General features: G+C 34.3%; 1 protein-coding gene across 6 annotated transcripts; it reads right to left on the bottom strand.

Moving 5' to 3' along the window:
- Positions 1 to 2,771: 2,771 nt before the first annotated feature.
- PRT6 (proteolysis 6) lies at positions 2,772 to 27,385 on the bottom strand. 6 transcript variants are annotated; one of them, XM_068632408.2, is made up of 19 exons: positions 26,986 to 27,385; positions 25,683 to 26,753; positions 24,316 to 25,466; positions 24,083 to 24,223; positions 14,470 to 14,713; positions 13,681 to 14,391; positions 10,753 to 10,965; positions 9,936 to 10,621; positions 8,795 to 8,846; positions 8,059 to 8,698; positions 7,200 to 7,405; positions 6,577 to 7,118; positions 6,393 to 6,497; positions 5,413 to 5,498; positions 5,142 to 5,219; positions 4,354 to 4,422; positions 4,159 to 4,263; positions 3,937 to 4,069; positions 2,772 to 3,362 (listed from the first exon to the last, which is right to left on the bottom strand). In XM_068632408.2, the coding sequence occupies exons 1-15, from the start codon at positions 27,055 to 27,057 to the stop codon at positions 5,146 to 5,148; spliced, it is 5,994 nt and encodes a 1,997-aa protein (XP_068488509.1). In that variant the 5' UTR covers positions 27,058 to 27,385; the 3' UTR covers positions 2,772 to 3,362; positions 3,937 to 4,069; positions 4,159 to 4,263; positions 4,354 to 4,422; positions 5,142 to 5,145. The 6 variants fall into 6 exon arrangements, with proteins under 6 accessions (XP_068488509.1, XP_068488508.1, XP_068488506.1 ...); XM_068632407.2 differs by having other exon boundaries at positions 2,772 to 3,359; XM_068632405.2 differs by having other exon boundaries at positions 5,413 to 5,479.
- Positions 27,386 to 27,693: the final 308 nt, after the last annotated feature.

Raw genomic sequence — 27,693 nt, 5'->3', positions numbered from 1 at the left:
GTTTAAATGTATAAGCATTGGTTTGAATTTGATCCTTGAGAACTGTTGCATTAAAAGCTGTTACAGTGATTTTGGAATAATTTAAAAGCAGCGAACTACCAAGTTCGTGTAAGGGCAAAGGAAATTTGCAGTGGAGTGGCAAAATGCTTAGATAGGAAAGAACACCAACTTTATTGTGTGGACACTGACACTGAGAGAGGAAAGCTAGGGAGTAAATGAGATTAAATACCCACTTGTTCTACGCAAAAATGAAACTATAAGGAATTAACGGGTCTTTTCAAGGGGTAGATCATGTGGTTTAACTAGTAAAATGAAGAAAGTTTTAGATTAATTAGAGATAAGTAAGATAAATAATATATAAATAGAAGTAATCATAAATGTATTATTTTATGATTTTAGGTTGAAAGGGATTTCTTAATCATTTATACATGAATTTATTTATGACATTAAGATTGCATTTTTTCAGTGTTTTTTCTTGAAATACCTAACAAATGTAAGCTCGGAAGGTGATCTCATCCTAGTTAATTATTTTTAGTTTTTCTTTTAATTTAAGATATATTTTGTTTGTTTAAATTTTTAATCCAGTTTGAATTGGATTGATTTTGGCTTTTAATATTTTTTAGAAAGTATTAAGTAAGTGCTATAAATAAAAGCAATTTAAAATGTCAAATATTTTTATGTATTATATAACTAATGATAGTATAACAGTTAAAATATAGTAAAAATAAAATTTTACACCACTTGATAATTACAACTCACAGTTAGAATTTTTTATTTATTTTAATTAAATACTTTTATTTAAATAAGTACAAATTATGTGAATTTATAAATATATAATATAAAATACAAACATAAGTGATATTGCAAATTCATGAATAAAATTTTATACGTATGTGCAAGTAAATTTAGTTTGAATTTAATTGCACCTGTTTTTAACATCAAATCTGAAATACAACTCCATATAAAAAAAAAAGTATATGCTGTGTTCAATTTTCAGTTTTTACGATTTTAGTCTTTTAGATTATTTTTTTTTCTTTTTTCTTCCACTGAATTAGATAGGTTTATGAAATCAATATTACAATGTTTTTTCCTTCAGTATGGTTTGTGACCTTCTTCTAAACGAAAAACAAGTAGCAGGGATGGAAATAGTAATCTTTTCATTCTACTTAACCTCAGCGTAAATAAAAGGGATGACACAACAAATTATTAATTGTTTTTCATTTTTGCCAATTATGCTTTTGGTGAGCAAAAAATGGAGTTCATAACCTGATATTATTAGCCTAACAATAACACGATGGAGTAAAAGCAAAAATCACTCTTAAATAAGCACTTAGTCATCAAGGTTCTGCTTCATTAAACCGTAGGTCTTATATTATTAATTATCAGAATAATTTATTAAACTTAATTAATAATATATTTAGATTTTGATACTTGGTTATTAGAGTGTGTAAAGTGTACATGTATACAGAATAAAGAGTATTTGAATATATAAATATTTCTTATATTTGTAATACAATTTTGAAAATTGAAGAATTATATTTAGTTATTGATTATTGTTGTCTGTTTGATATATATACTGATCGTATCTTGTATGGAATAGACTACAATTTTTAAAATACAATAAATAAGAGAAATAGAAATTAATTATGTGTTGGAGTATTTCAATCAATCTAAAATAAGACTTCCTAGTTACAATAAATCTTTTTATGAAATAATATTTTAATTGTATATTTTTAAATTAAAATCTATATGTAAGTAACGTGCACAACCCAATTTATATTCTATAAGATGTTTGAATTTTTTAGTTATCATTGTACAATATAAATAGGTTGTGAAGAACTTATTAATTATTATATTTAGAGTAAACCATGAGAATTTTTTTTAATAGTTAAAATTACAATACTTCAGATGTATTACAATTATAACATTACAAACTTCAGCTTTCATAATTTTTATAGTTTTTTTAAAAAATTAATCGATGGCTTAAAGAAATTAGTTTTTTAATAATTGTTACTATCTTGTTTTTCTTTTCCTATTTTCGTTTCTCTTGTATTAGTAATATATGTACTTCTAATTTTATGATCAAGAACATTAATTCATATTTGATTTATCGTCATTAAGTTTCATTTGGTATGATTAGTAATGTCAATAACTTTAAAAAGTAAAATTCATTTTAAAAATATTATAATTACATAAACTTTCAATTATTTTTATTTATATCAAGGCTTGCACATTTTATGGTTGAATTTTACTTTTGCACATTTTACATTATTGTTGGTGTGTCAAAAATTTAAATGGCCATAATCTCTAGTATTCTTTGTAGTATTACTATTTTGAAACAGGCCAAAAGATACCTGGGACCTATTTGAAGAAAAGAAAAGAAAATTATGATAGACACAAACCAGCATAAAATTGATTGTCTACTCTTCTACTTTTTCTCTAAAAACAAATTTGAAAATCTCTTTCAGCAAACATGAACCTGCACAGTTCAAGTGAAACCTAAACATAATGCAGATATGAAAATTGACAAAACATTTGAACACAGTACAGCCCTAATTAGCAGTACTCATTTTTTAAATTTCCCATTTATAACTTCATTCACCTGTAAAGTCCAAAGAAAGCATCAGTTAAATTATAATTTGTCCTGGATATTGTGAAAGAGTGAATCTAATTGAGTAGCATACTTCCCAAAAAACTTAAATTTGCACGGTTTAATTAAAATATGAGAAAGCTCAAATTGAAAATCGCTTTCCTTCGCAACATCCACCCACTTCACTAGGATAATTCAAATGGTATTCCAGCAATAGCTAGATAGTGTTACTTATCTAGTCTTACACTCCAATCCAATCAATTCTTTAGTTTATTTAATTCACCAAAATACGATACTATTATCACAAGCGACACTTGAAATGAAAAACAACCCAAATTTTACAATCAGTCTATTAGCATTGTTCCTCAAATATACTAAACAGGAAACATAGACGGTAAAATTTGGTGTACATATATGTACCTTGTATACAATATGCCCATAAATTGGGCATTGTCTTGTTTCCCCTACCTGGGTAGAGGAGAAAGGCTCAACCAAATATCCAAACTTACGATATTGATATACCTTGAAGTAAGGATACGCTCATAATTCCACAAAGTATACCTTGAAGCAATTGCTCCTCTCACTGGTATGATGATATATATGTACACCAGTGCACCAACTAAATTGGGAAACGTACTTTATGGTAAGCATGGAGCAGAAGAAAAGTCGCAGCTATGTCAGCATCGACCAAATCTGTACAGCCATGACCAGCAGGTAGATTCTCCCACAGGAGCCAAGTTTTAAATCTTTACCCGGCAACTGTATCAATCTACTGACATGTGAAAAGAAATAGCCTTGTAAGTATAAACTCTTACCAAATATCATCTCTTCATAATCTAGAGTTAAAATGATTTTTTATTGATGAACCATAAATCCTAATTGCTATGATAATATTGTAGCAGCTTTAGGCTAGGGAAGATACAAAATAAATGGTGTCAATGGATATTTGAAAGACCTGGATTCGTCCCTCTCCCTACTTAAGAAGTCTGTCCTAATCTCAATCTCCCCTCTTAACTATAGTCAATATCCTTATTTTTTCTACTATCTCAACACCCTGAACTAACTTAACTTCTTCACTAATAGACTCATAATTAATCTATCAATGAATTCCTAGGGATATGGATCACTGGGTAGCATTCCTTCTTCCTATAAAATAAGAAGTCTCTTAAGTCCGATGACTATTAACCTTTATCCAAATAAGAAAATCTCAACATTTTCTCAATTATTTGAGGCAGTTACGAAGATTTATGAACATAAAGAGGTCATCCAATTATCCAAGAACATTCTTCCATGGCAAAGATGACAATGAAATTGATACAAACAATTTTCCATTATAACATGCACACCTTAATGGGCTGTACATTTTTAACAGAAGACACAGCATGGAGTAGTGATCTTCTGATTAGTCAGGAGTGTATGACATGATAAATTAGCATATCTAGAACCAATTTTCATCCTCCACGGGTCCAGTAAAAAGCTCTGCATGCACAAGGTCACACCAACACAGTGATTTAGATGACAACAAAAGGAAAAATGAGGATTTTGAACTGCAAATTCAAACATCAGACCTTAACACTATAGTAAACATGATATTTGAACTAAACCAGGAACAAGGAACCAATGGTGGTCTGACCGAGAACCTTGGAACTCCGGTCCAGACCATGAGAAGCAACCTAAGCAGATAAAAAACCATTGTTTAAAATGTTAATTGATATAAGAAAATTGAAAGAAAGATAAGGAGAATAGATGGAATATTTCTTTACCATATATGTTAAAGCAGCATAGCGTTCCTCTTTCAGGTAAAGTGGCTTCCCTCGTGACATTTCAGAATCCTGAAGCAAAGAACATGACAAATAGAGAAATTTAAAGAAACAGAAATACAATAAATTTGAACTTCTTGGCTTCAGTTATATATCAAGTGCCAAAATCCTGACAGCTTAAACAGAATTCCAAGACAAGAAATTCAAAACCCTGACACCAAAATATGAGGTTTATAATTTTCAACCCCCACTTCCTGCTCTTTTTGACATGATGCCAAATGACCCCTGAAAAAGATTCAACTTCAATTCAAATACCTTGAAGAAAGACCGAGCATATCCAATTAGGCATAGAGTCAATATCCATCAACATTGGACAACGGTGAAAAAAAATGGAGAAGTTAGGTTTTTGAGATATTTTATTCATTACATTAATATAACTTTTGTTGAGAGATTCTGTTATAAACTCTAAAGAAACTATTATTGGTGTAGGAAATCCAAACAAAACAAAAAAAAAGGAGGAAATTATCCATCCAAGGCCCTTTGGGCTTCCCTTTCCTCCGACTGATCTACCGCTCAATACCATAAAGCAAAAGTTCAGACTGAGCTGTCGTTCCTATCACCTACTTACTATTTGAGCTAAGAGCCTAACTTTACTATTATAACCAGCTAACATTTTCTATAACTGCTTTCTAAATAATTATACAACTTCCTAGGTTCTATCAGCTTCTTAGTTGCAGAGAAAAAAATAATAACTTCTGTATGTTAGTAAATCTGTCGAAAGGTAAACTTACCTCCTCACCAAAAGCATCTAAGTAAGGAGAAGGCCAGGGGGCTTGACGTGCAGATCTCTGTAGTAGGATTGTTGTTCTCTGACAGTACAAACGAACTCCTTATTAATTCAGTATTCAAGCAAAATAACTACTTAATTAATAAAAAGCAAGGAAGAGGAGATGTGTCAAGATAGCTCAAAAAGAATATTCAAAGGGCAAGAGCAAAAAAGAATGACAACAGAAGCAGACAAGTAATTCAAAACTCAATCAAGTTCGAGAATGAACATGATACCCGAATCAACAGAAACACTCCAGTACCAGCTCCACAGGTTACTGCATGAGTTTGGCATCCACTTTCCCTTAATATGTAAAAAAATCCTTTCAAATTCACAAAAATAAGCAAGTACACGATAAAAATTAAAAACCAAATAAGACCAAAAAAACTAAGAAATATATGAATACAACTAGAAATGCTATGGACCAGTTAATTCTCATTTCCGTTATCGTTATGTAACATGTATATATCACAAGACTACATGAAATGAAACTTATGTCAAGCAGCACAGTGACTGGGTTCTCCAAAAAATTACTTTTATAATCCTTGCAAACCAGTCATTAGCAGAGATTAGATATAACTACTAATGGAGAAAGACCACGTCTTCTTTGTTGGGACACCAAGAAAAAGAATCATCCTAACAAAACCAAATTGAAAATGCCATCAAATTCCTAAACCTCTGAAGACTATTTCACCATGAACACCTAATATTTTTCTTCCATAAGTAGACAGCAACTCCCAATAAAAAAAATAAAACCTTCATTGATTAATAGAACTCAGTCTATGACGATCAAATATAAATTTTTGTGTGGCTTGTCATCAATAAAAATAAATGATACAGACCACGGTCTCCTAACTCAAAATATTTACCACATTTGTAAACGTAGTTGAGAGAATAGCATAAAAAACTACAAGACAACATAATAAAAAAAATAAAAGAAAACTTCAAATCTGAGATGAAATGGCGACGGGAACAAATCTGCAGAGGTGGAAAAATAGAAACTACACTTTTATATGTAGAAAGTTAATGACATTCTAGCCATCAATAAGCTTGAGAAAGTAGTTCAGTTGAATCAGAACCCACTTAAAAAATTAAAATCTAGTTTGTCATTACTGAATTAAAACTAAAGTACCTGAGACAAAACATTAAATGCTCAAAATGCATTTCCTGGCATAAAGAGGGTAGAATAAATGAAGAAACTGGAAAAGAAATGAACCTGCAGCATAATTTCCAACTTGGAGAGCACAATCTTCCACATAGCAGGCACAAAGCAGGGTCTTCAAGAACGGATTTGCATGCAAGGCACCGCTGTTTGATACACCTGCTTGTATAGATGTTGCAAGAGTAAAAAGAATAGTAATATGCTACCTTACATAACACAACATAATAATTAAAAGTACCTCTGCAAAAGATCCTGATAAATATTGGGCAATCTCATTAACTCAAATGGAACAGCAGGTGTTACATGCAAATTTTGTTGAATTCTGCGAGATCCAAATTCATTGCAAAAATGATGACACCAACTAGAGACCGTAGTTCTTGAAAATTCATCCTTGAGAACCACATCAAGAGGGGGAATTCTGAACATGTTCTCGAGCTCATGAATTTTAGTAACCTCAAACATCTCAATATTGGCATTGCCTATTGTGTCCTGTGGGACACTCCATGATCTATCCAATATATTTTCCTCATCACAAAATGGTGCTGGAATAAAAGAATGGAGTATCTTCCACAACAATGCACATCTTCGCAAATATGGAAAAGTAAATCTCCGAATAGCATATTTAATATCAACATTGGGATCAAAATAATTTGACACAATGTACAGTGGGGCATGTGCAGACTCATTCATAACTTTATATATGTCAGTAATCAGACAACCTGAAAGATCTGAATCCCTTGATGATTTATGCTTAGATTTCTCATGATACAAAATTATAGCCTGCATCCAAAAGAAATTGTTTAAGAAATAGACACTCCGCAAGAAAACACATTTAATTAAGTTGTAAGCAATGTAACCAACCTGGGTTACAGATACTGTATAGAAAACATGAATCAGGGACAACAAGGATTCTTCACAAGACAAAAATGGGTGTGGTAGACAAAAGAGAACCCACATCAATGTTGAAAAAGGGTCATGGGCAAGTACAGGATCTGAAGCTTGCCTCCAAATGCTGTCAGCTTTTGACAGATCCATTTCAATATGTTTCAAGATACTTAACATGTCACCTGTGGATAGTAGATATGAAATGATAATATTAGTAACAGATAAATACAGTTATGTGTAAGAATGGATTGAAACAAGAGTGGACCATTTTCTTTTTAATAAAAAAGGAAGGAACCAAGGAGAGCAAAACAAAACAACTCAATTTAATTTTGTCTGCAGGTCAAGAACTACCTTACTGTAGAATAAAAAACAATTCAGAAGAATATATTCAAGCAAATTTCTAGCATGTAGATTGCATATAATGTGCACAAATAGATGGATTGTAACTGTTATTAGAATTAAGTAATTAAATTAGGAGTTTATATGCAAAATAAGCCCCCGATTTTAGTAGATCCAATGCCTATTATCAATTTAAGTTTATAAAGATACAATTCTATAAATTCATGTAATAAGTAATTAAGCTGAGAGCCTTTTAAATTTTACACACTAGTGGAGAACTTTGAAGCCTAACAATTTTCCAAATAGAAAAATTTATCTTAATCAACTATTAAATTTATATAAAAGTAATCCTGTTAAATGTGACAACAGCAAAACATGAAGTCCTATACTTCAAGTTCCATATTGAAAAGCTATTTTTCAAATTCAAAAGTAGGATAAAATTAAATATACTAATAGTATGTCATTTTATGCCTGAAGCAAACAACAAGAATTATACCTGTCCCAGAGTTGTCATTATTTGCATAACTCGGAGAAACACCAGCACAAATTGATTCTGCAAAGAGTTGAACACCTCTGAATCTTTGTAGAACATGAAGAGAATTCTTACTTCGTGTCTTTTGAACAAGTTTCAACATCAGGGATATTATAAAGCCACTTGAAGATTTGAGTTCTTCATACAAGGCACTAAGAGCATAGTTTGGAGTAAAAGAAGTCTTTCCACACCGTGCAGAAATTTCCATAGATGTCAAAGAGTACTTAAGAGTGTCCCACATCAACATTGAGTGGTTCATTCTAGCAAATCTTGATAACTTTTCTTCTTTGCAAGGGGAATACATTTTTGAAAGTACCCGCAGGAAGTTTTCAAGATTTGTTCTAGTTCTGTCGATGTGATGCAAAGGAATAGAATTTAGGAATTTAAGTTTCCCAACTGCATTGGCAGCAGATTGCAGAAGCTTTAAGCCAGAGTGCAGGCGAAGTGAATAAGTCAATTCACTTGATTCGGCCAAGGGGGGAGCAGTATTTATTGAACCAGTACTCAAGATGATAGACTGCTTCAAAGGCTTCTTTAATTCTCCAGGTAAAGTTGGCAAGACACAATTTGCAAGTCTGCGGCACACAGGGCAGAGAAACTCCCCCTTGAAAAAAAGAATGAGCATTTCCAAAGGTAGAGAGTGAAAAGACTGTAGAGATGTCATAACAAAATGAAAAAAGGTATTTAAAAAGACTTAAACCTGATCTGGGTCAACAATATGTCCTCCTTCAAAAACGATTCTTCTGACAGATCTGTTGTGTCACAATAACATAATAATTACTCCATAGCAAAACAAGAAAAAATGACTATTAACTCATTACTTTGTAACCTTTTCTGTACTGCCTACATGTGTGCATCATTTAAGTTCATCAGCTTTGATTTGATTGAAAAACTCAATCATCTGTATGAATAATGACTGAACTTAAATTCTCAAACTTTTTTGGTAGTTTGGTACATAAAATTTATGGTGAAGGGAGGCTCTCTTCATTCCAAGGCGGCAAGAACTTAAAGTGACATAACAGAGCATACCACCCAATGAAGGATACAATAACAATCGATCCTCCTTAGAAAAAGAAACTACGAACGAGAGAAAACACAAAGGTAATAATGAACTACAACCCAACCATGAGACTGAAATTCTCTGCGGTGCAACTTTAAGATTTTTGTGCTGTGATATGGAGGTCACATGTTGGCCTGTATACCAGAGTTGAAACACAGTTGGCAAGTAAAAGACACCGGAGGATACTGGGTCCAAAGGTATACATTTTAAGGTTGCTTCTCTCTAGGCTTTCCATATCATATTTCTAAAGTGCCCCATCACATGAGAAACCTTTGAGCTTGACGTGTGGATTTATGCACATTCTCATATCCTCTGTTGAAATTAAACTTTTTTTATTCAAAGAATCAAGGAGGAAAAGATCAATTTCAAGAGTCAAGACAATGGATCATTAAGGCTCGGATACTATGTTGGAAATGAATTAAATCTTACTCAACCTTAAAAACTAGCTGGGTAGGGGGTCTTAACTCAAGCCTTTGAATAAGGAGTATCTGGACATATTCTTTAACAGCATGGGACATCTTAATACATCCTCACGCCCAAGGAATAGATATCAATAGCGTGAAATTTAAAGGACTGGTAATTTTTAGGTAACATCAGGATTGGAGACATTTGTGGCTTTCCATTATATTTTCTACAGTCAAAAGGATACACAGGACAAACCACAAAGTTAAAACTAAGAAATTTCAAATGCTATCGATTCAGGTATAGCAACTGGGAAAGGCATTCAAAAATCATAGACACAACAAATATAAGCTATGTAATAAGTCTAAATGAAACATACCTTTCTCTCAATGAAGATAAATATCGATCAAGACAACCTTGATGTACTGCATGGCCACAAGAAGAAACATGAACACCATCACAATCTGTAGGGCCAAATCCATCATATGCTGCTGGATGCTGTGATGTAGATTCCACAGAAGCAGTCTCATTAGAAGTAATTTCAGACACAGAAGAAATTTCTGACATCTCTAGCACAAGATCAGCTGTATATTTCCCAAGCAACATAGATCCAGTGTCTACTATAATATTTGAATTCTCCCCAGATGTTGAAACTCTGTCATCCATATTCATCAAATTCGAAGATAATGGAAGACACATTTCTTCATGAATGGAGAAGTACATACCCTGTTCTAAAGTCTCAAAAGAATATGGTGCCTTTTCTTTTTCATCATAATATGTGTCGGGGAGCTGAAAATTTACCAGTGCTGGGTACTTATTTTTGACATATTGCAGAAAAGTAAGAACTTCCCCAGGTTTCCCACAAGAAGCTAATTCTTTTGCAGCAATCTGTACAAATTGATTTAATTGGGAAGATGAAGTTGTTCCCGAACTAAGTGTATTCCAGTTCATTGTCAATGTATCAGTCTCCTTGGTGTTGATAACAGGTGTGTGTTGTTTATCTGATTGGCAAAGTTTGGCCCATGATGCAGGACCCCTGTCAACAGCGCTCACAAGCCTAGATTTCTTATACACCAAAAATACATCAATTAGGCCAGGTGATAAAATAAGAGTAAATAAAGTTTAAAAAAATGCAATGCAACAGACTAGAACCTATGCTTGATCAAGCCTATAGCAGGTATGACTGCCATATGTACCTGAAGAAGTATCAAAAATGAGATGGGCAGTTCTGAATTGTGGTCATGACAAAGGGAGCAAACAACTTGTTTAGTATGAGATTCTTCACAATCTTGCTCATTGTCTAAATCTTGCTCATTGACTAAATCATCTTCACGACCAAGTTGAGAACTATCATTGACAGTGGAATCAATGCTGGCCAAAAATTTAGTCTGTTGGACTCTCATTTTTTCCTGCATCAGAAGCAAGGAAAACATGACCAAAGGGCGAAGAAAGACAAATTGGTGCAACAGAACAGATCAAAATGGCTAGATGAGAACGAATACTAAAGCATGCTTAGCTCTTTTGAAAAGATTGCTTGTATTGTGTTGTATACACACAAGTATTCTTATTTCTAATGAAGAACAGATACAACAATAAGAATTGGAATCAATAATTAAATATGAAAAATATTTTCTAAGATATTTCCCTATTTGATGTAATCAAATCATTTAATGTATGTAATCAAATCATATCTTTCAACACCCTCCCTCAAGCTGAAACCTATGCATCATAGGTCTAGTCTGAGAATTATTTAAGTCTCTTTATGGACTAAAGTAATCACCCAAAGCTTGGTTTGGTAAATTTTGTAATACTATGCAAAATTTTGGATTGAAATAAAGTGAGATAGATCATTTAGCATTTTATTGTCATACTTCCCTTGAGAAGTATGTTTATTTAATGGTCTATGTTACTGACATAGTCATTACGGGATATGATCCCACTAGGATTTCTCTATTGAAATAACACTTATTCAGCCATTTTTCAAACCAGAGACCATGGCTACTTCAAATACTTTCTTGATATCAAAGTGACTCAGTCAAGGGAAGGTGTTCTAGTTTCACATAAAAATATGCTCTTGATATTCTGGAGACATATTTGAAAAAGCACAAGCCCATTCATAGTCCTATGGACTCGTTGTAAAAATTAATGATAAAAGAAGTCACAAATGATGGTATCGCTCAAGTACCATGTTGAGAAGAGAGAAACCAAGAAGGAATGTAATGAATTTTGTGTTGTATATACACACAAGTATTCTTATTAATAATGATGATAAGATATTTCCTTATGAAATAGCATCATATATCCCCATTTAATCTATTCAAATTATATCTCTAACACTCCTACCCAAGCTCGAGAATATGTATCATATGATACAAGCTTGTTACAAATGTCATTAACATAAGACCCCTTGAGAGAATCATGTCAATCAATTGGTTGTTGGAACTAATAAAGTAAATAATGACAAATGATATCTTTAACACTTTCCTTCAAGCTGGAGCATATGTATCATGAGTCAAGGTTGCAACTAATGTGGAGGGTATGACGGCTCCTATTGAGCAAAAATTACTTGAAGAGCACAACAACTGTCAGATAGCAAAGATTGATGTCACACAACATGGAGACGTCAGTGGTGGCAAGAACTCTTTGGAAAAACATTGGTGGTGAGTAAAACTAAACAGAAAAACGTCGGTCTTGAATAGTAACGCACCAGAAGAAATGTTGGTGGAAAATCATCATTGGTAAACATAATTGTCATAAAGACATCGGTGGTAAACATAATCGTCAGAAAAACATCAATGGTAATACCAATCATTGGAAAAACATTAGCAATGAAAAGTAATGCTAGCTAGAAAAAAAATCATAATAAGTCATCAGAGAAGACAAATGCCACCATCAGAACAGTGAGCAAACCTAGAAAGGGATAGAAGAGTTTGTTCAAAAAACAAACTTCCTCCAGAGACAGTGAGTCTGTGGGTTCATCAGGCAAACACGATTTTCATGAGGCTCTAGATACCATGTAAGGATTAGTTACAAAACTGGTCATAGAGGATGTACCACTCTGGAACAATGTTGAGAAGACAGAAAATTATAAAGGATAATGAATTTTGTATGTTGTTTATACACAAGTATTCTTATTTATAATGAAGAGAAACAATAATAAGGAGCAAAATAAATATCTAATAATGGGAAAAATTTGGTAAGATATTCCATATCAAATCATATAAATCAGAAGCATATGGTTGACAAAGGTGAAACCTTTTTAGATCAGAAGAGATAAAGGAGGCTGGTTGGAAAACTCATTTATATCACTATTACAAGACCTAATATTTCTTATGAAGTTGGAATTATTAGTCAATTTATGCAAAACCGTCACATTGACTGACCACTTGTGATTATTAGTCAATACAACCACTTGTGATTTGCATTCTCGTATGTCAGAAAAGCTTTAAGACAAGGATTGTTGTATGAAGATAGAAAATACTAAAATCTTAGGAGATCCACCAAATGACATTGTGTATTCATTGGAGGGAATATTATCTCTTTGATAAGCTACAAAGGTGTTGTTACCCAGTCCAGTCAAAAGCTGAATATGGATTTGTGGCTTGGCCACATGTGAACTTTAGTGAACTCCTTCAAGACTTGAAATTTAGTGAAGTTAAGCACATGAAGTTGTACTGTGATAATCAGAAAGCTCTTCACACTGTCTCCAATCTAATGTTTCATGAGAGAACCAAATACAGAAAACAATTGTCAATATGTTAGGGAGGACTTGTTGTCTAAGAAACTCGGTACTGGATTTATCAGCTCTTATGACTAGCTAGCTTCAGACATTTTTACTAAGTCTTTACGAGGACCTAAAATTCAATTTATATGTTCCAAGTTTGGTGCATACAAATTATTTGCTCCAACTCGAGGAAGTGTTCAAATAGTTGTTTATTGTTTGTTGTAGAACCTTGTTAACGCTGCTTTTTGGCTGTATCTAGCTTAAGGGTCATAGGTTGTATCTTTTTTCCTTTGAATGAACTTGTTCTCACCTTTTTCATATATGTATAAGACTAAATCAGCTAAGGTAATACTCGCTGATTTCTGCATCCGTTAATTTAAGTATTAAAACAACAGATTACCATTATTGCAGCCTGTCTATCTCGAGCTTTTGCCTTGCGTTTCTCACTTTCAGAAGCCAACGATGAGATATTTGAGTCGCTAGTTTGAACACATTCAGAAATATGACAGACCACTTTAGGGGCAAGTGTTTGCAACTTAGTCATGCATCTTTTGTCAATCTCAGCAAATTTCTTCAGTAAGCTTTCAATTAGAGTAAAGAGACTACAACCACCTGCTTCTACAAAGTTGTCTACATTCTCCGTCCTGTGCATTTCCATCAATAAAACAAGAAGTGTCAACAAGCTTTGTTCACCAAAAGAAGTCTGAATGATTTCTCCAGAAAAGGCTATAATAGGAAGCTGTGCCACATCATGGCATGTATCGTCACTAGATTCCTTTTGCTGAAAACAGATATCTAACGATAATGAAAGTAAATGTAGCGCAGGTAGAAGAACACTATCAGGAGCACGAGATTCAGATGATTTAAAAGTGGAAACAGCATAAAATATTGTGGCCCGGATAATATGTAGAACAACTTTGCAAGTGGCTATTCTAGCTATCCCCTTCAGAGGAGGATGAATTTTTGTCCACTGGGGCAATTGGGTGGTTAGTGCAGAGACACTGCGGAAGCGCAAGTATCTTTCTTCAGCAACTTGTAAATCCTTTGAATTCCAACGTAGATGATACAAATCCAATTCTTTCCAAAATGTCCATCGCAGAGAGTACATACCCTAACATAACAGATAAAAATATCAGTACACTCAGGCCCAGTAAAAGAAAGTGATAATTTTTACAAGAGTTAAGCAAACCTGATTAAATCCAGATGGATTCGAATAAACAGCTACTGCATCCAAGATGTCTTGAAGCTGTTCAAACTTGGAGAGATCACGAGGAAGAGACTTCACCAATTGACTATGTGTGGCATCACCAATGGATAACTTATAAATCAGTTCTCTTTTCAAACTTTCAGCAGTAGTTAGCCCACAAAAGCGTCGTTCTTTTATTATCTGAATAATAAGAGTAAGCATTTCCTGTACTAAAACAGGTTCATATCTGAAAATAACAAAACGCTCATTAAAAGGGCTACAGAAGTAAATCATGCAAGAGCATGGAAAAACGGGGGAAAATGCTCAGAATGAAGCATAAATCAGCAAATGTCCATGTTTTCAAAAGGAAAATAAAATTTGATATTCAGCAACAGGTAAGAAACATAGTCCGGTGAGATGGACAGGTGTAATTGTTTGAAAGTTACAACATTCTGTCTATTATGTATAAAGATCAAAATATTGATGAGAAAACATGTGAAAACTGGTGCATGAAAATAGCAAGGAGGATACAAGTAAAGCACCATTATCACTCTTACGGGATCTGAAGATTATGATCATTTTGTCCTAATCAGACTTAGATAAAAACAAACCGAGCTTATTAAGGACTGCAGCGAGACAGGACAAGTGTGAATTTGACTATTTCCATTCCCAAAGTAAAATTTCATTCACGTCCTCATCCTTATACCCAACGGCATAAAATTTGACTCATCCCCATTAGGTAATGTGTATACCCATACCAGCACCTATACCCACCAAAAAGGTAAAAAAAAAACATAGCAAAGGAAACATGTTATTATCAAGGATTCAATGTCATAAGGACACACATTCTATGGATTACATGATTGAACACTTGAAATTGAAAGTTAGATATTCTTATGTGAAAAGGATAAACAATAAATGAAGATATGAAGATATTAAAATGAGTAGAAATGATAGGGGAAAAAAAACTATTTGATTTAATGAAATTGAGGTTTGTGCTTCCCGAAATACAATTTATCATTTGAATGAAACTGCACAAAGGAAAAAATGTATAATTAAGATTGTGATAAGAGGGAAAGTACCGTAGGGATCTAAGTGAGCTTTGTGAATGATGAACAAGTAGAACAATAGTTGAGAGAATGAAAAATTGTGTGACAAAAAAAAAAGAAATAAGGTTTTCCAAATGAAACAAAACTAGAGATAAGTGAAGATAACTTTTTTAGGTTACTTAACTAACTATGGATATTTTAATAATTTAAAATGGGGACAGATAGGAGAACAGGGGTAGGGACGGATAAGGGAATGGGATAGATATGTACATATTCATCCTCATCCCCATACTCAATTTAAAAAATCGAATATTACTTATACCCATACATGGTCAATGCAGGGATTTCATGTCAAAATCTGGATGAGTTCGAACAATACCCATGAGAACGATTATTTGCCATCCCTAGAGCTTATAAAATATATCAGGGCTCCAATCATCTCTTTTCTCATTCTTCATGATTAAAATTAAATTTCAACACAAGGTCAATTGAGTTGGTGTATTGCCAATACTTCAAACCCTCGAAAGGCTCTAGCAATAAGGGGAGTGTTGTAGTTATAATGAGTCTCCAACTAACAACTAAAGCTTTTAAGAGGATCACCAATTCACTATGATAAAATAAGGAGACAAGCAATTTATTGAATTGGTTGTGATTGAAATGGAGCCACTAGATCTTGTTACTCAACTCATGTATATTTGTAGATGATATACCAAAAAAAATTGACTAGAAATGAGTTACAAGGGATAACAATGTTTGTAGACAAGGTTCACACTCAGTTGTTATTGCAAAAGAGGGCAAGAAATGAGTTTGGTATTCCTGCAACAATAAAAGCACGAACTAAAATGGCTCTTGGTAAGTGGGAAAATTCACTTAAATTGAATTATTATTTGATAACTAGTGTAAATCCCAATGTGAATTACATTACAGTTGTGTGGTGGAATATGTATGGAGGATGTGCACCACACTTGCAAAAGCTTGCCATAAAAGTTACTTGAATTTGGATTTGATGAAAAAATCAATGAGTTCCAAGCTTAGTTTATGTATATTTTATGTGTAAAAAAGGAAAAGTACGTTACAAGTAAAAATATATCCTATAATACTCTACCATTATAGTGTGCTTGGATAGGGTAATTCACTTTTAAAGAGAATCTGAAATTTTTTATGACAATATGTCGTTTGGGTAAAAAGTTTAAAAAGAAATTGAAATTCTGGAGTTTCATTATAGTAAATGGATTCTTTAAAATTAGAGAATTTCAAATTCTACCTAACAAGAATTTAAAATTCTTCATGACAATGCTTAAAATAGTTCTCTGTTGAACTTTCTTCCTTCTTATTCTCAATGGGTATTCTACATCAATCCACTTGTCCTCACACACTAGAACAAAATGGCATATCATAAAAGAGGAATAAATGTCTCATTGAAGTTACAAGCTCTCTAATGTTGAATACAAATGTTCTTGTATGTCATTGGGGAGATGCAGTTCTCACAACTCATTTTTTAATAAATAGAATGCCTTATTTCTCTCTTGAAAATCAAATTCCTCACACACACCATTATTTTTCCAAATGATCCTCCATTACTTGTCCCTCCCAGGGTATTTGGTTGTACTTGTTTTGTTCATAATGTTTTTCTAGGTTTAGACATTCTGCAAAGGCTATTAAATGTGTTTTTATGGAATATTCCCGCTTCAAAAAGGGTCACGAACGCTATTCTTCAACTATCAAAAGATAATATATGTCAACTGATGTCACTTTTTTTTGGACACCCTTTTTCTCGCCCTCCATGGACACTCTTACTTCCAGTCAGGAGGTTCTCCATGTTCCAACCTTTGGTCCTTTGATAATTTTGACTTCTTTTGGCTTCAACCCAAGTGAAAATGAGTCTGGCATTGCTCCACCACTTCCTTCTATACCAACACAGGACAAAGAGCTCCTCCCACTCTTCCCGAAGTCTCTCAAGATTCAGATCCACCTCCAAAAACTTTGCATGCCATGGATCATTCTCCATTAACTACTTCACAAGACTCCACTTCAAATTGGCCTATTGCTTTTGAGAAAGGTATTTGGTCTATTTGTATTTCATATCTTATTTATAATTTTTTGAGTTATTATTGTTTGTCTCCATCATATTCTTTTTTACGTTAGTCACCATTGTTCCTAAAACTATTCATGAGGTGCTTGATCATCCTGATTGGCAACAAACCAAGATTGATGAAATGCAGGCACTTACAAATAATGGCATGTGGGAACTTGTTCCACTTCCCTTTGGAAAGAAGACATTTGGTTGTAGATCGCTCCATGCAATCACAATCGGGCCTAGTGGTGATATTGATCACCTAAAAGCTCGGCTGTTGGCTAAAGGATATATGCAAATGTGTGGACCTGACTACTAAAATACTTCTTCTATCGTGGTTAAGAACACAACAATTAGGCATTTTCTTACTGTTTTCGTATGAGGGTTGGGGCCTAGAGAACTATTGAGAGGGTTCTTCTATCTCCTTCTATTGATCGGTCGTTTGTCCTTTAGCTCCCTTCCTTCCTAGCCTTGGCTCTCGATCTTCTCATGATCCAGACTCGGAGGGTACCTGCAGAAGGCACTCCGACGCTCAAGTCAGCAAAGACATTCGGTACTCGGTTCTCAAAGCATTGTAAATGATGACATACCTAATTCTTGAAATATGTGCTATTTATATTACCTTTGGTGGGCTTTCCTTATTGGGCCAGATTAGGGAGTTGGACCGCGTTTAGGGGTACATTACCTAGTTCCTAATCGAGGATTAGCTTTATTGACCGTGATTGAGCATAATTGGACTTGTGTTGTTAGTCGTCCCTATGGACGTGGGCCTTTACTTCGGTCGGCCCAGTGATGGGGACCGAGACATGACATCAGTTGTACGGCCCTTACCGGTACACTTACAATGGTTGTTATTAACCATTGGCCACTTCAACATGACATTGAAAATGTTTTTACCTTGAGGAGGAAATTTACATGGAGAACCCTCCTAGATTTGTTGATTAGGGAGTGTCTGGTCTATGTAAATTGCACCACTCTCTATGGCTAGAAGCAATCCCTCTTAGGTTGGTTTGGTAAATTCAGCCATACTATGCAGGTATTTTTGGATTGAAACGAAGTAAGGCAAATCATTCAGTTTTCTATTGTTATACATTTCCTGAGAAATGTGTTTATCTAATGGTTTATGTTGAAGATATAGTTATCATAGGGAATGATACCACAAGGTTCTCTCAACTAAAAGAGCACTTATTCAACCATTTTTAGACTAAAGATCTAGGTTATCTAAAATAATTTCAGAGTATTTAAGTGGCTGAATTAAAGGAAGGTGTGGTTATTTTGCAAAGAAAATATACTCTTGACATTCTAAAGGAGACAAACTTGGCAAATTACAAGCCTATAGACAATCTTACGGATCCAAATCAAAAGTTGATGGTGGATAAGGGTGAAACTTTTACAAAACCAAAACAATATAGGAGGTTAGTGGAAAACTCATTTATCTAAGTATTACAATACCTAATGTTTCTTATGCGATTGGAGTTAGTCAATTCATGCAAAAGCCTCATATTGATCGCTGGAATGTTGTAATTAGCATTTTTAGATATATCAAAAAGGCTCAAGGACAAGGATTGTTGTATGAGAACAAAGGGAATACTCAAATTATAGGGTATTGTGATGCAAATTGGGCTAACTATCTCATTGACAGGAGATCCATCATAGGATATTTTATTCACTAGGGGATTATTGTCTCCTAAAAGAGCAAGAACCAAAATGTTGTTGCCCAACCGAGTGTAGAAGCTAATTATAAATATATGGCTTTGGAAACTTGATTGGAAACTCAACAAGAGATGAAATTTTGTGAAGATAAGTAAATGAAGTGGTATTATGATAATCATAGAGCCCATCATATTGCTTCCAATCCTGTGTTCCATAAAAGGACCAAACACAGACCAATTGTCCAGAGAAGTTGTTGTCTATGGAATATTGGACTTATTAGTTCTAACAACTAGCTTGCATAAATTCTCACTAAGTTTTTGAGAGGGCCTAGAATTTAGTTTGCATTTTCCCAACTTGGTGCATGCAATTTAAATGCTCGAGCTTTAGGGGGAGCGTTAAAATTATGATTGTTATTGTACTATACAATTTTCATAAAACTACTTTTTGGGTGTATATGCCTTGTCATACATATAAAATTATGATTTTTAAGGAATTTCGTGTATTAGGAGTTATTATCCTCAACTCAACTAGACTTGGGTGAACCAAACAATCATGCAAAAAAGTTTTGAGGCAGAAGAAGCAAAATAGAACACAGATGAGTTCGTTTTCAAATAATAAAGTCCTTGTGATTCATGTCCTTTGTCAATTAGAGAACTCATACCATGTTCACTTGTGACAAAGGAATCAACATCAAAGATTACAAAACAATTTAAAGAACAAGTTAATTGGCTTCAAGAGAATAAATTATAAGGACAATGTGGAATGTACAAGACAAAATTAAGATTTAAAGGACAGATAAGTTTGGATCCATTGGCTATAATAACAAAGTGGGAAATTGTTTTAGAAGAGAAAAATGAGAATGAGGAGCTATTACCAAAAATATTACAACGACACCTGATTCAGGTATGACCTTGACCTTCCACAAATTGAGAAATACAAACTCTTGAAAACTTGGCACCAAAGAAGATTGACATAAATGGTTAAATTTTTCAGATTTAAGTCTCAAATACTCTAAGTACTCCTCGTAAAAAAACTTGGACTCTCCTCTTTCAGATTCAGACATATGGATTGCCTTGTCTAGAAAACCATGTAATGAGTAGTAACTCTCTCAGGTATGACGCATTACTTTGTGGTATTGCAATGAGGGTGTCCACTCTAGCCACCACAACCTTCTCATTGCTCATCTTCTTTGTTGTGTTGCCATTGTTGATGTTTCAATAACTTCAGCTAAATTTTCATCTTTTAATAAGGTAGGCACCCAAAGAAGTTCGGAGACTAAGCTATCCGTACAAGGAATATGATCACTGGCTGAAATTTTGGTCTCGTACATGATCAAAATTTGAGTGTAGACTTCTCATAATCAAGACCAATTATAACTTACCAAGTTTTTTGTACATATCCTAAAATGAATCAGCCATTAGAAATCTCTTTAACTCTTCTACTCAACTCGAGCCTTTACTATGTAAGATAATATCATGATTGGTTTGCACGAGGACTTCTCATAATTAAGACCATGCATAATCTTAGGAAGTTTTTTCTTCATATCCTAAAATGAATCAACCACAATAAATCTCTTTAACTCTTCTATTGCAACTCGAGCCTTTTCTATGTAAGATCATATCATTGAGAGCTACTCTAAATCATATCAAAAGAGTTGTTGAATGTCAGTAGCAAAAATATCATGTTCTTTTTTTTTCCAAAAAAGAATAGAATGTCTAAAAGGATCTAAATATTTCTAAAACATCGTATTCAACTAACTGCAATAAAACAACAAATAACTAGAAATCCAATTCGTGCCACTAGGGTTTATCTTCATTCAAAATAGCATTAACTTCCTTCTCTAAATGATCATGGTAAACTTGACCAAGGAACCACAACTCCATGAATGTAGACCAAGATAAGTAGTTTTGCCATGGTAATAGTAGTGGCCAAAAAAAAAGGCATAAATAGTAAAAGTCACTCTAGAGACCAAGAGCTACAGAAAAAAATTTATGGAGAGAAGGCAAAAATCCTAAGTCGTGAGGGGAGTGCCTTGACTAGCTATCTAAGTGCAATGAACCAAAAGGATAAGGACATAAACATGCCCAAAAGAAAACAACAAGGTGAACGACGACAATCTTGTGTGATTCCAACATCGAGAAGGCAACGCATGGGACACACACCTGGTGAAGGGCTCACAACAATCAACACATTGTGGCGCTTTTGTCACGCAACCACTAATGTTGGGTCGTTTCACAAGGAGCACCAAACCTTGACTTCGCCAAACAAAGCAATGGCAGACAACGACAATAGACAATGGACAATGGTTGTCCGACAACAGGGCCCTTAGTACCAAAGTGAATTTGGATTGTGATGAAAAACAATAATGAGTTCCAAGCTCGAATGATATATATTTTGTATATATGAAAAAAAAGGAAAAGTATGTTACAAGGAAAAAATAAATATATCCTAAACCCTAAACAAGGTACATACACCGAAAAAGAACATTTATGGAAGTTGTACAATACAATAACAATCGTAATACAAAGTTCTTAGTTTGACTTGTAGCTCATCTTGGATGCGAGCATAATTGAAACACATTTGCAAATGCAACTTAATCTATTAATGTGAAAGAGAACATTTTAAATTTGTGCTTATAGTTTCATATGATCATTATAAAACAAATAAAGCTGACACTAAAACTCTTGTTTTTAAAATTACAAAAGATTTACTTGAAGATAGAGAAGCAAACTTGAGTACCAAAAGCTTCTTGATTTGGTGTATATTAATCATAACTAAGCTCTTTGAGTACACTTTGAGTGTCATGACATGATTGATCCTAGCTTTGATTGCATGGTAGTCAAAATCGCGAGTTGCATCGTAAGATTGTATGATTTTACGATATATACTCATGGTGCCGATCTGCGATCACCAAAATAATACGATTCCGACGAATCACGTGGGATGGGCGTTGCAAATCCCAACTCGCATGGGATCGTCGAGTTTCGCGATGCTGGAAATCGCCACATGCAACGCTTGTTACATGGATGCGGTGGCGCGACAACATTTACAGCGGCACGATGGCTGTGGTGTGGCAACAGCAGATGGAGTAGTTGATATTAGGGTTTCTACTTAAGATGGAGGAGGCTACAGCAATAGCATATGGGCTCAATAAGATAAAAAGCCCAAATAAGTGAAAAGAATCCACTTACTGCAAATTTAATTTTTTACTGAAAAGTTACAAATTCTCCAACAGAATTAATTTTTTAATCCAGTGCAATCATGAATCCTGCTCTACTCCCCCCTTCCCTTTCAACTTCTCCTTCCCTTTCAACTTCCTCATTCACGACTCCTACTCTTCTCTCCCCTTTCCTTACACCTAATTATGTATTCTTTTATATATTATGAGGTTCAATTATGAATTTCATAAAATTTGTAGGATCTTACGATCCGTGTTATGATCTTCCAATTTACGATTCATGTTTATCTATCCGATCCTAAGTAAGATCTCGATTTTGACTACCTTGTTTGATTGTCACTGATGATAGAAATAAATGGATGTAGTCAAAATTTGATGGAGATCATGAGTTTGAAGATAAGTTGGATTTTATGATGTTTTGACTTGGACAAATATTGCTAAGGTACTAGGGGGCTTCTAAAATACACTAGGAGACAAACAAAAGTAAATAAGGCAGTTAGTTAACCTAAATCTAGGTAAGAAAAAGAAAAAGGGGTGGGGAAGAAGAGGATGATAGTGAATTGACTGAGGACAACACGAATGAAGGGTACAACTCTAATGCTTAAGAGAATGAGGAAGACACGCTAATTTGAATCTTTAAAAGGTTGAATATTCTTATTAAGATAAATATTAAGGTGTTGCATTTTTCTATTTGCATTTTTAATGTCCTTAGTTACTCTAGGCTTTATTTTTCAAGGGTATAAGGCATTAAGCACTTTGTTTCCCTGACCTTCTACAATATATTTATTTAACTATATAAGTTCTTATTAATGATCATTAGTGAATGAATTTTAGATTATTTTTCTATTATACATATATATACATATATAAAATATTAGAATAGTGGTCATCCCTTTATTTGCTATCCCACTTTTAGGGTCAGTAAGAAATGACAACTATGACAAGGCTAAAAATTTTCCTAAACAACTTTAAATGATTGTCTCAGAATGACACTAAAATCCCAATGGGTTCCTATTTCTATGGCAATAATGCATTTCAAGGCTTATAGGATCCCAATGAGTAGACGAAGATGAGCCATGGGATCCAGCTTCCATAATTCCAAGCTTGAGGTCGTGGTTAAATTTTAGGAGGGATGTATTATTAGGGTATAAGGAGAAGTTGGTTAAGATAGTTTGAATATTAATGGGTTAGTTAATTAGTTAGTTGAGGTGTTAGTAAGATATAAATAAGTGAAGGATAGAAGAGAGGCGGAGATGTTCATTTGTAAATTAAGCATTAGCTCTTTGTAAATGGAGAAATTCTTTGTAAAAGGAGAAATCCTTTGTGAAATGGGTATGCTTGGAAGAGAGAGCAACATTTATAAAATGATGGTACTTTAGATGAGTTCAACAAGATAGTTGTACTAAAGAAAGGCATCCCATACAGGGACAGCTAAATTCATGAGAGCATATGTGCATTCAGAGTTATTAATAAAAGAACTACAAAACAACAAAGGACTGACTAAAGTTACGGAAGGACCACAACAAAAAGGGGTCAATCTAGAAAAACATTATACTGTTTATGAACTTGCATACCATTAACTTACAATAATACTGCAAATTTAAGCATTTCAAAATAACAAACATGCATGAAAAGTTTTCTTTGTTGCAAGAGAGTACATACTCGCTAGATCGTTCAAGATTTAGACTTAAGTAGTTTGACAGCCCAAAGCGCTCCAGAATTCTACTGACAAAGAGATCTTCTGGAGCAAGTGCAGCACAACACTGAAGAAGAAATAGATCAAGCTCCATACCTTGTTCAGACCTGTTGATTGCCAAATAACAAAACAATATAGTATGATATAATGAATGAGTTTCAATCTTTGTACAATATATAGTAATACAAGATGGACTCACCACCGTACTGACCGATACAATTCACATGATAGTAAAGCAGAATCTCCATTTTTACGCCACATTCCAGCATGGACTTCGGCACAAAAGACCCTAATCCGCAATGGATGCTCCATTATATTGGCAGAGAAACCAAATGGATGGCTTCCTCGTAAAGCTTGTTCAAAGAAGTCATTGTAACTAGTTGGCAATGAATTAGAAGAAGCATGAGTCACGTCTGAGACTTCTGATTGACAAAAATATTTTTTCATTGCCTTCTGTAACAGCAGGGAAAGCAATCTATGTAACGGAATGTGCACAGATATATCTTGTGAACTAACATCATAGACTATATGTGGCCAATCAGGCAATGATAAAAAACGTGGACCATCTGATTCCACGAGAAAATCTTCTTCCATGGCATTATCATCAGAACTGGAACGAATACATGTACTTTCCGAATCCATTTCACTATTTTCAGAACACTGCTTACCATGATCTTCAGTTGTACTGGCAAACCTACCAGTTCGAAACTTAGATATTGCTCTCTTAAATGCTGAAAAATTGCTATCACAGGCATTACCACTATTTGGAGATAATAAATTGGGAGGTACAGCATGGGTATTCTCAACAATCAACCAATTCTCGATTGCCCTTAAACACTCATATATCAACCAAGTGACAGCACGTGGAAGAGGCAGATTTGAAGATGCATCAGTTTTTATCTCACAAAGCTTTGGAGAAGCAAAGACACTATTCCTGCTCATAACATTACATGCAGAGCTTTCCTCGGATCTTCTCCCTACCTTTGCATGCCTTACATTATCTCCATCATCTGAATCATTAATTTCAGAGTTCCAATCAGTTTCCCCGTCTATTTCTATCTTGCTAGCATCAGAAAATGCCCCATCCACCAATACAGAGTGAATATTGGCAATAGAGTGCCCTAAAATAAAAGGATAATGGACATTCACATTTTCTTCTTCTATATGTTGACCTGTTTCTCTCTTTTGAGGGTTCATCCCTTGTACAAAGGACAGAAGTCCCATCCATGTTCTTGAGATATCTTGCTGGTCATTGGTTACATATTTGGGCACTACCACATGGCTCATAACAAATCGAATATCTTCAACAACACGTATTGTTGTCTCAAATATATTTGCCCACTTGGATACCTACAAAAAGATCCTATATTTCTTTAATGAAATGTCATGCAAGAAGACTAGAAACATAATAATCTTGAGAAGTATATCTACATTCATTAATATAAACTTAACCAACTTCAAAACCATAACAACTTAAAATTTTATTGAAGGATGAAAACCAGACAGACATTTTTTATCCTGACACATCTTAGACATCATAACTACTAAATTGTAACAACTCATTACCTGTAAGCGTCCATCATCAGAACAAGAACAGAAAATACTTTTAAGGCATCCCAACAGCATGGTTAGTAGATTGATTTCCTTCAAAAGACGTGGGGTAAGAGTGGGCACTGTAAGTATCTGCACAGAGAACGTTGACAGTAGCGGGTAATTCTTTAGAGGTTTGTCACTGGAGTCTTTTGTGGCCTCATTTATAACACTTGGATAGTAAATGAGAAAAACTTTAGCAAAATCATACTTAAAACTTTGTTCTCCCAACAATTTCAGGAGTAGCTCATGGAGTTTCTTTACAACAACATCCGTTAAAAACCTCTCCGCTCTCACCAGCATCTCAATTAAACCATCAGAAGAAAGCAATAATCTAGCAACAAAACTGAGCAAACTCTCACTGTGCTTTGAAAATTCTAGAAGCATATCAACCACAGCATAAGTTAGCTCATTTGCTGGCTGCTTTCTTTCAGTAACTGATTCACTCGCCAATTTCAGCTTAACTTTCCAACAATTGAAAAGAGAACCGAGAACAGGATCAACAGAGTTTGCGAATTCCTTTGGAAGCGGTTGTACCTGTTCAGCACCCTTATGCATTGAGCAGAACCCCTCACGCTTCCACGCAGTCACATCCCCACAATCACAGCAACCTCCACCCGTGTATATAACACAATAATCATGACCCTTGTGATCCCCCTTCTCAAAACAAGGAACACAGATAGCACATGTTGGGTCGTGCTCACAAGTCCTGCACCTGTAAGCTATATCATTGTGGCCCCAAACAGCCCCACAGACACCTCTCTGCCCAACAGACATCTCGGAAAGTCTTCTCAGAGCACAACCTGGGTCACCCTCAAACATCAACCACTGTAACCACACCATGCTCTCATAAAACCTCTTCTTCATGATCACACCCGAAAACCTTTTAGAAGTCAATCTAGATGCTTGAAAGGCATCTGCCACTTCCGCATCAGTAGGCAATATAACAGACACCAGCTCAGGCATCAAAGCCCTCTTATCCTTAACAAAAGCAACCAAACCAGGCTGGTCAAGCTGCTCCTCAGGAACACCAAACTGGGCAAGCCTCTGCAAACCAATCCAAAACCACATATCAAACACACAATTCAACATCAAAAAATCTATCCATTAACAGAAAAAAAATCACTCAATCCAAAACGACAGAAACAGTTCAAAACAGCTAAACCAATCCAAACATTTATTTAAATGCAAGGAGGATCAAACAGTGCCCAAGCCACGAAGAGTATGAATTTCGATAATAGTAAAAAAAACACCAGTCGAATCGTAGAAAAGGCGTTACCCGAACGACCCGATCGCGAGGTTTGAGGGGTTGGGAATCTGAGGGAGAATCGATTTCCATGTTATCGGCCATGAGGGAGCGCCAAAACCGAAGGAAGCAACAGCACAAGGAGCGACGATCGAACCCCAAACCTTCACTCCCCAGGTTTGATTCTTTTCACTTTTATAATTCCGCAACGAAACGAGAAATTGAACGGTGAGAAGAACGCAGCGACAATACCCGCCGTTTAAAACCCTAATGGAATTTCCAGAAAGCCCCAAATTTTGGTGCGGAACCAAATCCCATGAATCATTGTGATGACGATGACGACGATGATGCTGAATGCACCAACTTACACTCAAAACACTCTTTCCTCGTGTCTCATGTCTTCTTCATATAACTATCACAAACTAGGGATAGCAAAATAGTTACATCTAAAATACCTAATATATATCATCTATATCAAAACATAAGGAAAATATTAATAATTAAAAAATATTTAGAATATAATTTTATAGATTTATGTCTTATATTTAGATTTATAGAATTTAAATTATATTTAAAAAGAATAATTTTATTTATATTTATACTTTGCATAACTAACCATTTTATAAGTTTAAAGGAGGAAATTTAAGTTAAGGGAAGAATAAATATTTTAATATGTAAAAGTTTCAAAAGGTTATATATAATATAAAGTTAATTTTTGTATTTATTTATTTAAAACATTTT

Source organism: Phaseolus vulgaris, chromosome 8 (genome assembly GCF_051622355.1).
Source record: "Phaseolus vulgaris cultivar YP4 chromosome 8, ASM5162235v1, whole genome shotgun sequence".
Lineage (NCBI taxonomy): Eukaryota > Viridiplantae > Streptophyta > Magnoliopsida > Fabales > Fabaceae > Phaseolus > Phaseolus vulgaris.
Note: the sequence above shows the minus strand (reverse complement) of the source record. Positions and strands in the feature narration are given on the sequence as shown.

Coding starts and splice junctions, on each gene's coding strand:
- PRT6 (XM_068632405.2), bottom strand. CDS start 27,057: ATGGCCGATAACATGGAAATCGATTCTCCCTCAGATTCCCAACCCCTC. Junction 8,847..9,935: donor TTATCTTCATTGAGAGAAAG/GTATGTTTCATT, acceptor GTGACACAACAG/ATCTGTCAGAAGAATCGTTT. Junction 8,699..8,794: donor ATATTGTTGACCCAGATCAG/GTTTAAGTCTTT, acceptor CTTTTTTTCAAG/GGGGAGTTTCTCTGCCCTGT.